This window comes from Pongo pygmaeus, chromosome 7 (assembly GCF_028885625.2).
Source record: "Pongo pygmaeus isolate AG05252 chromosome 7, NHGRI_mPonPyg2-v2.0_pri, whole genome shotgun sequence".
Classification (NCBI taxonomy): Eukaryota; Metazoa; Chordata; class Mammalia; order Primates; family Hominidae; genus Pongo; species Pongo pygmaeus.
In genome coordinates this window covers 67,693,312-67,707,337 of record NC_072380.2, presented here as the reverse complement: position 1 = coordinate 67,707,337, position 14,026 = coordinate 67,693,312, and the positions used below count along the sequence as shown (strand labels likewise).

The following is a 14,026-nucleotide window of genomic DNA, read 5'->3' as shown; positions in this document are numbered from 1 at the left end:
AATCTAAAACTATAAATACAACTCTATATTTAAGAAATTATACACCCATGTTCACAGCAGGATTATTCAAAATAGCCAAGATGTGGAAATAATGCAAACGTCTATTGATGGAGGAATGGATAAACATCATGCAGCATTTTGGTTTTTTTCTTCTGAGACGGAGTCTCGCTCTTTTTGCCCAGGCTGGAGTGCAATGGTGCAATCTCGGCTCACAGCAACCTCTACCTCCTGGGTTCAAGCTATTCTCCTGCCTCAGCCTCCCCAGTAGCTGGGATTACAGGTGCCCACCACCACGCCTGGCTAATTTTTTGTGTTTTTAGTAGAGACGGGGTTTCACCATGTTGACCAGGCTGGTCTCGAACTCCTGACCACAGGTGATCTACCTACCTCGGCCTCCCAAAATGCTGGGATTACAGGTGTGAGCCACTGCACCCAGCCAGGGCATATACTTACAAGGAAATATTATTCACTCTTAAAAGGAAATAAATTCTAACACTTTCTACAGCATGGATGAACCTTGAGGACATCACGCTAAGTGAAATAATCCAAACACAAAAGGACAATTACTGTATGATTTCACTTCTAGGAGGTACCTAGAGTAGAGAAATTCATAAAGACAGAAAGAGCGGAGGTTGCCAGCGGCTGGGGGAGGAGGCAATGGGGACTTATTGTTTAACGGGTATGGAGTTTGAGAAGATGGGGACTTATTGTTTAATAGGTATGGAGTTTGAGAAGATGTGTTCTGGAGATGGCGGGTGGTATTGGTTGTACAACAATGTGAATGTACCTAATGCCGCTGAAATGTATACTTAAAAATAGTTAAGAGGGTAAATTTTTTATGTTATATATGTCCCACAATAAAAAAAAAAAACATTTAGGACAATCACTTTATAGAAGCTCTAATAGTAAAGAAAAAAAATTTCAACTATGTTGCTATGAAAACATACCTTTAGTTTGAAACCTCTGTCCAGGTAAAAGCTGAGATTCTGGAACCTACGAGAGAATATTTGTTAGAAAAAAAAATTCTGTTTAGCTTTTCTTACTCACATTCATGTTGTATATGATTTTTGTAACAGTAGCAGATGCTGTTAGGATGGGTTCATTTATTAAGTTAGAAAGAACAGGAGCACATAGGGAAAAACCTGTAGAGGTGTGTCCTGCCCTGCTCAGCCAGTGACAGGGGTCTTTATTACTTGCTGTGGGTGGCAGGAAGGGAGCGAGGTTCTGGGCAGGGGCTGCTAGGTGCTCACCTCATCCTAGCTCCTCCTCTTATTTGGTGACAGAACCCTAATATCATTTGGGGTGGCAGTTTGCCCAGCTCAATGAATGTGCTTCCAAATTCTCTAGCCCAGGGCAGAGGGCAGAAGGAGTTTTGGTCTGCAGATCGGTTGTGCAGGGCTTTGCTGTCAGCTCCCCTTTTCCCTTGCCTCTTTTTCTCTCTCCCTAGAAACAAGTGAAGGCTGGAGTCTTCACATAGAAAGCAAATACCAGGGGCAGCAGGATGGAGACGGAAGTGGCATGACCCTGGTGATTTTGTGGAGGTGCCGTCCCAGCCCGGGACTGCCCATCTGAGGCTTCCCCAGTTGTATAAAATTGCATGGTCAGGGCTCTGTCCCTGGAGGCTGACTGACAGCAAGTCCCATCCCATCCAGGCTTTCTTGGGCTGACCCTGACTCCATCACAGGAACAGATAGCATCCCCTGTTATTTCAGTGGGGGGTGAGTTATTGGGAAGGATTTGGTGGCACAAAAGGCCACCTCAATTACCTTTAAAATCAAATTCCTTTTTTCACAGTGCCACGTGAGGCTGTGTGAGGCCTCTCGGCCTCTTGTAAGATAGATGCTGTCAGAGGCCTATACCACAAGCCATGTAACTTTTCTGTTTCTCTTTGATTAAAGTGGCTTCATAGAATGGGACCAAAACAGTTTGGACTGAAATTTAAATTTCTGATGAAAGCCCATAAAATCTCCAATTCAGTGAGACAGGAAAAATTACTACATTGTGGTACCAGAAAAACCCATGGCTGCATACTATCCTTCAAATGTTTATGTCAGGAAGTTTTATGTTGATTTTTTAGTCATTCAGATTTGCATAATTGGGATATATGATCTATTTTATGTGATTTAGAGGAAATAACTAGAAGACTAGAAACTAATTACATCATTTTAAAAGCAGCAAGCTGATTTTTCAAATATCAAAAAGCCCTTAACTTACAAACATTTTAATATGCTTTTTATAAGACCAAAACACATATACACATATTGTTTTGCGTATATGTGTTTTGCTCTAGATTTTTCCTTAAAATGGCTTTTTCTAGAATGTTGTTGAATTTGCATCAACCCTACCTCACCTTCTCATCAAATTCCCCTTTTAATCAATTCATAGCGTGCATTTTGGCATATCTGGCCAGGGCTGAGAGTGTTGGTTATGGCCATGGAATAAGGCCAAGCTAACTGGCTCATGAGTTGAGGGCATCTGTGACCACAGAAGGGGCAAAAAATGGTATACAGGAGGGAATTGAAAGACTTCAAGAGCGTTTACTACTTCTGCTTTCTAACTTGATTTTTAATCCCCTTTACTTTGAACAAGAGGAAAAAGTGGTGCGTGGGTTTGCACACTATTCTCCTTGACTTTTCTGAATAAAGGACATCTTTGTTCATCATTTAAAAACAAAAAACAGGCTGGGTGTGGTGGCTCACGCCTGTATTCCCAACACTTTGAGAGGCCAAGGTGGGTGAATCACTTGAGGTCAGGAGTTCAAGACCAGCCTGGCCAACATGGCAAAACCCCGTCTCTACTAAAAATACAAAAATTAGCCAGGCATGGTGGTGCATGCCTGTAATCCCAGCTACTCGGGAGGCTGAGGCAGGAGAATCGCTTGAACTCAGGAGGAGGAGGTTGCAGTGAGCTGAGATGGTGCCATTGCACTCCAGCCTGGGCAACAAGAGCAAATCTCCACCTCAAAATAAATAAATGAATAAATAAATGCAAAACGAAAAAACTTGTGTTTTAAAACATACAAAATCTATAGCATATGGTATGAGAAAAATCAGATCTTTTTTGAGAACTCTGATGTCTATAAGAAGACTATTTGTGACTAATTTCTCTTATTTTATTTTCTATTAATCATATTTATATATTATATGGTTCTATATCTGTATATACTTATGTAATGTTTTTTCACTGCCTGTAATAGGTTTTTAAATTTTATATTTATAATCACACAATTTATTAAATCTATTAATATTCTTATACATTTTAAGTACATATATTTTCTATATATAAAATTACAATGTTAATTTATCAAGAAACATCATGTATGACAACTTAATAGCATGATATATCCACTCTTTATCTCCACTTCCTTTTTTTTTGGAGACTCTCGCTCTGTAGCCCAGGCTAGAGTGCAGTGGCATGATCTCGGCTCACTGCAACCTCTCCCTCCCGGGTCCTGGTTCAAACAATTCTCCTGCCTCAGCCTCCCGAGTAGCTGGGTTTACAGGCATGCGCCACCATGCCCAGCTAATTTTTGTATTTTTAGTAGAGATGGGGTTTCACCATGTTGGCCAGGCTGGTCTTGAACTCCTGACCTCAGGTGATCCACCTGCCTTGGCCTCCCAAAGTGCTGGGATTACAGGCATGAGCCACCATGCCTGGCCTATCTCCACTTCTTAAGACCAATGTTGATTTCTTCATCTCAATGATGACACGTGACTTTGATACATGGCAGATATTTCCTACCTTCAGGATAATGGGGACACATTGAGGGAAGGGCAGGCAGAAAGGCTTGATAATGGGAATACATTTCTAAAACACCCGAGCATTTAAAAACATGTCAGACTAGAGAAACTATAAAAATGCCTTTTTTTTTTTTTTTGAGACAGATTCTCGCTCTGTCACCCAGGCTGGAGTGCAGTAGCGCAATCTTGGCTCACTGCAACCTCCACCTTCTGGGTTCAAGCAATTCTTCTTCCTCAGCCTCCCGAGTAGCTGGGACTACAGGCACGCACCACCATACCTGGCTAATTTTTGTACTTTTAATAGAACCGAGGTTTCGCCATGTTGGCCAGGCTGGTCTCAAACTCCTGACCTCGTGACCTCCCAAAGTACAGGCATGAACCACCATGCCCAGCCTGAAAATTCTTAATAATGGCATTTGGGCTAATCTGGAATAAGCTGTTTCCAGCTTAAATGCTGCAGAATTCCATAGAAAGCAGGCTATGGGCAATATACATGTATAGAGTGAGAGAATACATATACGCAAAGGATATAAGCTCTGAAATGAAGTAGATTTCAGGTTATAATTGTTCAAAGCTCTGTTCTTCCTTTCCATAAAATGTGATGTCAGTTCTTTTTTTGCCAAGTATTTCCGAAATACACCAAATAGCACATCACTCATAAAATATTTCTAGTCCAGCTATTTCTCTAAGGTTAGGGGACAGAATTAGAGGTGTTTTTCCTTAATATTTTAATTCACTAAAATAACAGATGACAACTTCAGGATCTGTACTATTTTGAATTAATTGAAGAAATGACAGGACAGGATAAAGTATGATACAACAAAAGACACATTAGCACCTATTTTAGTTTCTGACTTGCATCCCACGTTTCCTTTTGCTTCTAAACCACTGAGCTAATCTCACTACATCTTTTTTTTTTTTTTTTGAGACAGAGTCTTTTTCTGTCACCCAGGCTGGAGTGCAGTGGTGCGATCTTGGCTCACTGCAACCTCTGCCTCCCAGGTTCAAGCAATTCTCCTGTCTCAGCCTCCCGAGTAGCTGGGATTACAGGCGCCCGCCACCGTGCCCAGCTAATTTTTGTAACTTTAGTAGAGACGGGGTTTCACTGTGTTGGCCAGGCTGGTCTCGAACTCCTGACCTAGTGATCCGCCCGCCTCAGCCTCCCAAAGTGCTGGGATTACAAGCGTGAGCCACCGTGCCCGGCCTCTCACTACTATCTTGAGTCACACAAGCCTATATATATATATGTGTGTGTGTGTGTGTGTATATATATATATACACGTATATATATATATACTATATATACGTATATATATATATATACTTATATATATATGTGTGTATATATATATATATATATACTATATATATACACACATACATATATATAGTGGGGTCTTTGCACCAGTAATATGAAAGATGGCTTTCTTCACACAAAAGAATGTGACCAAAGGCCCTTTTAATTGCACAATGAGTGGCCTAGTTATCCCTAAAATGTTTATACATTCTTCAAAGGATTAAGTTACAAAGCATATCAAAAATTATTTGAGGACCAAGTAATCAATGGAATTTTTTTGAATGCACATATTACAGATTGGTGTTTAAATTATGTAGCCATGCTTTGATCTTGCTGTGGGAATTCTCCCCTGAGACTATCTACTTACTGGCCTTTGCTGTTTATTGGACGTTGGATCTCTCACATAAATAGTTCTTTCAGTATTACGTACTGGTTGAGTCTTCAAATCTACTCCATCGTCATTCAAGCTGTCTTTCCCTTTTGATTTTATACATCCCATATTTCCTGTTGAAACATAAAAGCAATGACATTGTTTTACCATTCCAGAACTGCTTCAAGCCATCAAAATCTCTCCAGTAAAAAAGAGTAGAAAAAATATACTTTTATTCTTTATCATATATAGATTAATAAACTCAAATGTGAATACTGTTCCCAAATAGGTTTGCCTGTCCATTCATTCACTCAACAAATATTTATTGAGCACTAATTTTCCATCACCCAGACAAAATCCAGCTCTAACTCTGCTCGTATTCTTGTGCAAAGATGTGTAAAGACTCGACGACAGAGGACCCACAGGATCTAAGAAAGGACATGTAACTCAGGCAAGAGGAAAAGGAGGTGGTCAGGGAAAGCTTCCTAAAGGAAATGCTCTGTGAGTTGAAATGGGAGGGATGGCAGCCAGGTTGCAAAGTCAGCAAAGAGATTCCAGGAAGAAGAAACTTCATATGCAACCACCATGAGCTCAAGATAACATGGCCCCTTCAGAGAGCTAGATCAACCTAATCTCTTCAGAAAATGAACTCTATCTACAACACTAAACACTGCAGTCAAGGAGCAGGTAGGGAAGGTCAGGAGTCAGGGCCAGAGAGGGAGGCCCATGCTGGATGTGATGCTGAGTAGTTGATTTTTTACCCTGAAGACAAGTGACACATCCAATCTGCAGTGTGCAAGGTGGAGTGGGGTGGGGGGCCTTGAGACTTCAACGGCAGGTGATGAAGAGCTAGAATCTACAGAACCTGGCTCCAGTTAAACATAGCTGGGGGCCTAGGAAGATGGCCTGGCTTTCATCAAGACTGGAAATGAATTGAGGAAACACACTTATGGGAGAGAAGATACTCATGAAAACATTCAGATCAAATCCAGTAGGGCTACCCAGTAAGCTACCTGAGTCAGGAAACCAGGAGTACTAGCTCAGGTAAAAGCAAAATAATGGCCTCCGCAAGCCATGCTAGGACGGTGGAGGAAAGCCATCGTGGCAAGAAGGGGGCTGGTGCCTGACCAGGGCAGAACAACACACGGTGCACATCTAAACATGAACTCTGTCATCCAGCGATTCCATTAACGCAGGACGGCTGAGCACTACACACACACACTGGGGACTGCAAAGGTGATTTTGAACATTTGAATCAGACACAGTTCTTGTCTTACAGTATTGGGTAAAATCTATGCATTAAAAACAAAACAGCCGGGCGCGGTGGCTCATGCCTGTAATCCCAGCACTTTGTGAGGCCAAGGAAGGCGGATCACGAGGTCAAGAGATGGAGACCATCCTGGCCAACATGGTGAAACCCCATCTGTACTAAATATACAAAAATTAGCTGGGCGTGGTGGCACACGCCTGTAGTCCCAGCTACTCGGGAGGCTGAGGCAGGAGAATCGCTTGAACCCGCGACGGGGAGGTTGCAGTGAGCCAAGATCGCGCCACTGCACTCCTGCCTGGGCGACAGCGCAAGACTCCGTCTCAAAAATAAACAAATAAATAATAAAAAAATAAAATCTCATAAACTTCATTAGAAGGTGGTTCTCACCGAATAGATTCTCTGGACACTGTCCGGGAAACTCTTCTGGGGCACAGTGGGAGCATGGCGCTCCCCATGTGATGTGTAATTCTGAAGCACTGCCAAATCTGGTGCCTAGGGCTTAGAGTTAAGTCTAGAGGAAGGAGAGATGACAGGAGTTTGGGGAAGGGGGAGAGGTGGTGTGATTAGGCAATACCTCGTGGGGGAGGAATTGTACTAAGAAACCTCAAGAGCTCTTCTGGGAACTCGGCCCTCTCCTGCATCGCTGCCACGCGTCCAGGCCTGCGTTTTTTCCTGCAGGCTTCCAGTTGGTCTAGGAACTTCGACTTGTTTATCATTTCATTACTTGAGGTATGAAGCCTCTAAAGAGCAGCCACACCTCTTTCTGAAACTAGCGAGCTGCAGTTCCCAAAATAAAGGGGAAGCAAGTACTTCTTTGATTCAAAACAGCACATTTTTCTATACGCTAAGGTTTCTGAAATGGCCATGGGTTTAGAGTTGATCTCTAAGTAAGCATGGGAGTTCTTTTTTCACCAGTCTCATCCCTCCCACGCCCCGTCACCCTCCCGAAAAAGCGGTGTTTAACTCATCATCCCTTAAAATCGTGCTTTACAAATGGGCAAATACGTTAATAGCAGCACGAGGACCCTGCGCACACCGCGAGCTCCGGGGCAGGAGCCGTGCATGGGTGCAGCCAACCCACAGCGCACCGGGCTGCTCGATCCAGCTCCCTCCCAGCACGGGCCCAGCCCTGACTGAGCCGCGCCACAACGAGGGCACAGGGAATCCACTGTCCCCACCCCACCGCGTTCCTGCAGTTCCCCTGCCCTCACTGCTCGCTCCAGCGTTCCCTCACTCCATCTCTCTCTCTCTCCCTCTCCCTCTCTCTCTCTCTCTCTTTCTCAGATCCTACAGAAATGTTATCGCCCCAGACAGGTCTGCACTAATTCTCACTCTTGTCTGGTTTACCACCCACGTTCCATCATGTATCAGTTTATTTAGGGTCAGCTCCCTAAGCTAGCATCTAAGCTGACTGGGACAGCTTCCCTCTACTTTGCTCAGTGCAGTACCCCCAGCGCCTAAAACAGCTCCACGCAGGCGCTCAAAGAGTAAGAATGAACGCACTTTGGGAGGCTGAGGTGGGCGGATCGCGAGGTCAGGAGTTCGGGACCAGCCTGGCCAACATGGTGAAACCCCGTCTCTACTAAAAATACAAAAAATTAGCCGGCGTGGTGATGGTCGCCCGTAGTCCCAGCTACTCAGGAGGCTGAGGCAGGAGAATCACTTGAACCCAGGAGGCAGAGGTTGCAGCGAGCAGAGATCACACCACTGCACTCCAGCCTGGGTGACAGAGTGAGACTCGGTCTAAAAAAAAAAAAGAACACATGGAGCAGCTGTGGCTGGTGGGCTTGGGACTCCCAGGTGCCCATCAACACCCCTCCTGATGAAGGTGAGAGAGGAGGAGGAAGGGAGGCAAAACCCACCTGGGTCTGTTGTTCTAAAACAGACAGAAACCTCTAAAATAACTTCCAGTTTATGGGAAATACAGGGAAGAGAGGAATAAGATAATCAGAAAAACCCACAATATGCCATTTTCTAAAGAAAACTTGCCTGGATACTCTAGCTAAAGGGAAGGGATGGAACCATTCCATATCAGAGAAGACCCAAGAGACAATGTACCAACCTTGATGGAATCTTGGGGGCCTGGGCGGGGGACACACAGCTGTGATATGTGACAACTGGAGAAGCTGAAATTGACTTACACATGAGATTATGATATCAGGGAACTGTTGTTGTGTTTTGTAAGTGCAATATGATGGTATTGTAGTTATTCAGGAGAACATCCAGTGTGCATCAGATGTTGAGATCTTTATTTCTGAGCAGAAACTCTGTAGGAAGTGTTGGGGGGAGAGTGAGCTACTGTAAGGAAATCCATCCCCGAGCCTCTAAAGGGGACAGAGGAAAAGATGGAGGCGATTGTCCAAGGGCAGTGGTCTTGGGAAAAGGAAGGACGGAAACAAAAAGCAGGTGGATGTGGGTGGGGTGGTGACATCCAAGACAGGAAGATCGACAGATGGCCATTTATTTATGCTTATTTTCTTCCCGCCATTGTCATGGATAATTTAACATCGAATGTATGCACTGTAAATTAAAAAAATTAAAGCCATGTGGAGAATTAGCATAGCCTCACTGCTCAGGCAGAGCTGATCTCTGCTCACAAAGTGTTTGGGGTCCCCCATTCAGACACCCTCCCACCAGAAACCTCAAGAGAGGTCCTCCATGTGACATGGGGATGAGCAACCCAAACTCAGAACAGGTCTTGCAATTCCTTATGCTGTATGAAAGTACCAGAAATGTAGAAAACACAATATACTCCTGACAAAAACTGAGTGGTTACATGTTCCAAGTGGTATGAGCTACACTTTACAATGATTTCCACCTTAGTATTCTTCTATTACACATTTATAATTTATTGAGCATCTCATTTAATCCTTGAAGAAACCATATGGCCAGATGACTTTACAGAGGAGAAAACTGAGGCTCAGAAAGATTAAGAGACTTGCGCACAGCATAGCTGGGAGGGGTGGGGCTAGGACTCACTCACACAGGAGTGCGCTCTCAAGTCTAAGTCAGAAGCTAAGTCTACAGCCTGGGCTCTTACCACTTTGCCATACAATGGCTATTTTGAAATGCATGTTTCATCTATTTATTAACAATGCCAAACAAAGAGATTATTTTTATAGGCTACCTCTTTCTCAGAGAAAAAAGCTTTAAAATGTTTTACCACAAAAGAGTCAATAATGAAGTTAACAAAATAAAACCAGAAAACCAGAGCCAAGGCAATGAGAAAAATGCGAATGTGGTAACATTGTAGGGAACAGGTCTGCTGTAACTGACCTGCACATTTGCCCTGGGTTTTCTGGCAGGAAGGGCCAGGGACGTCATGAGTCACAGCAGGAGAGAGGAAGCAGACCAGGTTCCTGATGGGAATGTGTGTCCCCAGCAGGAATTCCAAGTTTGCTTATAATGCACTTTATATCAAGTGCTGTGGATGATGTAGTCAGCAGTACCTTCAAAACCATTTTTAAATAAAGACATACTTTATGCGTAGAGAATTTGGTTAAAACAAGATAGTAACTGAGGCTTTGACAAGCAAATACAACTCTAGTCTGTTCATTGCAAAAGTTTTACAATATGGTCTAAAGAGACACAAATGGCCAGGCAGCCTTTTGATTACAAAGCAACATCCACTGACCCATCCAGAAAATGTGAGGCTGGAGATTTCTCTTTCTAAAAAGTCTTTCTTTCATTGGAACGAATATCCATTAGGGGTGGTTCATCCTCATTCAAGAGCCTCAGAATATTAGAAGGGTGATTTTAATCCCTTTTATTTTATTCCCAGACTCTGGGATAATTTTTTGGTTTTTAAAAATCACTCTTACCTTGGCCAGGTGTGGTGGCTCACAACTGTAATCCCAGAACTTTGGGAGGCTGAGGCAGGTGGATCATCTGAGGTCAGGGGTTCGAGACTGGCCTGGCCAACATGATGAAACTCTATCTCTACTAAAAAACACAAAAATTAGCCGGGCGTGGTGGCACCCGCCTGTAGTCCCAGCTTCTCAGGAGCCTGAGGCAGGAGAATCCCTTGAGCCTGGGAGGCAGAGGTTGCAGTAAGCCAAGATTGTGCCACTGCACTCCAGCCTGGTGACAGAGCAAGACTCCATCAAAAAAACAAAACAAAACAAAACAAAACTCACTCTTACCAGAGGCAGTAGGGTTTTGGTTTCATAAAATCTAGCAATGCCTTACCATTATCCAGCTGTTCAACAAAAAAGCAATCTTGCATTGGAATTCCACTTCTCAAAATCTGTTCTTTAAATACACTGCACAGGGGCACAAGGATGTTCCCACTAGCATGACTTATAGTAGAGACAATCTAGATGCCCTCATTAGGGGTTAGTTCTTTAAGTTAGAACAAAGTGACCCATTATGAGTGGGTTAAAAAGAGAGATTTGTATATTTGGACATTCTTAATCAAACAATCAAGAATTGCTGATTGAAAAAATTATATATACATATTTAAATTAGGCTGATGCAAAAGTAATTGTGGTTTTTGCCAATTACTTTTGCACCAACCTAATATATGTACACAATCCATATGTATGTATATATATTTAATGTCCACAGGAAAAAAATCTAAGAGGACATCCACCACCTTGTTGGTTAGGTTCTAAAGTCCACTTGTGAGGTAAAAGATCCTGTATAGAAATTTTCTATTGAAATTCCTAAAGAAGACACTATACAATTCACAAAATATTCTGAAGTAAGGACTATGGAGTTGGATTGCTGAATTCAACTGCTGGGTCTATTGCCTGACTTTGCAATATCAACTGGTCACCCACCTAAAGCAAACAGAGTAGCTATAAATGTCTATGAGGGTCAGAGACAAAAGATGTGGGGGTAGAAAAGGGATAAACACGTATGTGCCTACTTTATCCCTGGTACTTTGTGTGTGAGGAAAGTAAAACCCAGAGATGAACCTGTGCTAGGTAATCAAAGGTCTCAGGTACAACTGGAACTTGGTCTGGCTTCAAAGCTGTACTTTTTCTCTTTTTGTTGCTTTTATTATTTTTAATGTATTATTTCTTTGTGTTGGGAACATTCAAAATTTGCTCTTCCGGCTATTTGGAATATACAATACATTGTCTTTAATTATAGTCACCCTACAGTGCTGTAGAACCTAGGACCTATTCCTTCTATCTAAAAGCTGCACTCCTTTTTTGTTTGTTTGTTTTTTGAGATGGAGTCTCACTCTGTCACCCAGGCTGGAGTGCAATGGCACGATCTCTGCTCACTGCAAACTCTGCCTCCTGGGCCCAAGCAATTCTCCTGCCTCAGCCTCCCAGGTAGCTGGGATTACAGGTGCCCACCACCACACCTGGCTAATTTTTATGTTTTTAGTAGAGACAGGTTTCACCATATTGGCCAGGCTGGTCTCGAACTCCTGACCTCAGGTGATCCTCCCACGTGAGCCTCCCAAAGTGCTGGGATTACAGGCATGAGCTACCGCGCCCAGCCTAAAAGCTGCACTTCTTTACTGATGCAAGGTCTTGCTGCCTCTCTGTGGAGGAAGCTCCAACTCCAAGAGTTTTCTGAATTAGAGAGCTTAGAAAGACACGAGGAAGAGAAAGGAAGCCTGGGGAAATAGAGGTGGGTGGTGTCTATCTGAAACAAAAGTGATCTTGAGTTTCAAATTAGGTCCAAGCCTGGTTCAAGCATCATTTATAGGAATTCGTCCCTAAAAGTATATTCCCTACACACTTGCCTTTCAGTATCAGTTCTATAACTCAAGAGATTTACTTTGCCCACCAACACAGAAACCTTTAGATACTCTTTAACTGTCCTTCTTACTCTACTTTAGGAAAGGAGACTCAGATTAGAGAAACAAAGTCTTCGGAAGAGTTGAATGCTTTCTCCAAACCGCTTATCAAAGTGACATGGGGACACAATGGCCTGGTTGGCAGCCTCAGCAGCGCTGGAGAGACTTAGAGAGGACACCAGCACTAAGCTCCACCACCAACCCCATTAATTCCCAACTCAAGCAGTTCGGTCTTGCATCAATTTTCCCAAATTCCTGTTTTTTTTTTTTTGTTTTTTTTTGTTTTTAGGATGGAGTCTCCCTCTGTTGCCCAAGCTGGAGTGCAGTGGCACGATCTCGGCTCACTGCAAACTCTGCCTCCTGGGTTCAAGCGACTCTCCCGCCTCAGCCTCCTGAGTAACAAGCAGTGGGGACTACAGGCGTCCGCCACCATGCCTGACTAATTTTTGTATTTTTAGTACAGACAGGGTTTCACCATGCTGGCCAGGTTGGTCTCCAACTCCTGACCTCAGGTGATAAGCCCGCCTCGGCCTCCCAAAGTGCTGGGATTACAGGCGTGAGCCACTGCGCCCGGCACCTAAATCACTTTTAAAAGAGAGAGAACTGAAAAGGACTTAGCCAGACTGTCTTTATTTAAACAACTAAGATTTTTTGCCTTACATACCATGGTCATTATTTTCAAACATTCTCCAATATTTTTCCTCAATAAAATCTCTCAGCAGCCAGGGTGGGCACAGGTGGTGAGCTGGTAACCCGGGCTGGCCAAGCTCCATAGCACGGCTTTCTCTATCTGACCAGCCTGCAATGTAAGGCCCTATTTAAGGCTTTTTCAGTTTGCTTTTGTTTTTGTTTTTTTCTTTAGGCAACCTAACATTATGAACATAACTCCCTAAGGTTTAAATGTCATGTGTAATAGGAACAGTGTTTGGGGGCAATTAAGGCAATGCTGTTTTGGTGCTGGGAATCCCTCAGATCACAGAGCTGCCTCCATGGTGTGGGCGTCACCTCTAGGCTACGACCATGGCCCGTGGAGCTGCTTCCGTCCATGGTGTGGGCATCACCTCCACCAGAGAGCTGCTTCGATGGTTAGGTGTTAGCTCCTGTCTGTGACTAAGGTGAGCCATCAGGCTCCCCCTAGAAGGGAGGAGGATATGACTTAGGAGAAGTGAGAAAGAGGTGTCTGAAGGAGTGTTGGAAAGAGTAAAGACTGGCATAGAACCTGTGTCCAAGGTGCCTGCCAGCCTCCATCCACTTTGACTATTAAGGGTCAATTGGGCAAGGGGGGTGAGGTGGGAAGTGGGTTTAAGACTAGCTAGCTAGTTACAGGGTGCACCTCCCTCAACACAGGAGGGATGTCTCTGGGTCTGAAGAAGGAGTTGGCTCTTCTCTTCTCTTCATGTCTCATGCAGGGTTGAGCACTGAGGAAAGGGGTGTCAAGACAAAACAGCCAGATGCTGTCTCAGGGCTCCCCTCATTCTGCCTGTCAAGGTTTCCAGGGGATCCACAAGTTTCCCAGTTGCATGCACTTGCACGGTGGGTGTCCATTTAACATCCCTCGAATCAGCAGTGCCCAGTCAAATCTTAGCGGGCC

At 43.8% G+C, this 14,026-nt stretch overlaps 1 protein-coding gene across 2 annotated transcripts in view; it reads right to left on the bottom strand.

Moving 5' to 3' along the window:
- The window catches only part of LYN (LYN proto-oncogene, Src family tyrosine kinase), a 132,692-nt gene that overhangs the window by 64,062 nt on the left and 54,604 nt on the right, over positions 1-14,026 (bottom strand). The window contains exons 2-3 of one of the 2 annotated variants that reach the window (XM_054498145.2): positions 5,405-5,541; positions 948-993 (exon numbers count right to left, since the gene is read on the bottom strand). In XM_054498145.2, coding sequence (XP_054354120.1) covers positions 948-993; positions 5,405-5,536 — 178 coding nt within the window. In that variant the 5' untranslated portion in view covers positions 5,537-5,541. The remainder of the gene's footprint in view (positions 1-947; positions 994-5,404; positions 5,542-14,026) is intronic. The other variant, XM_054498146.2, reaches the window with a different exon arrangement.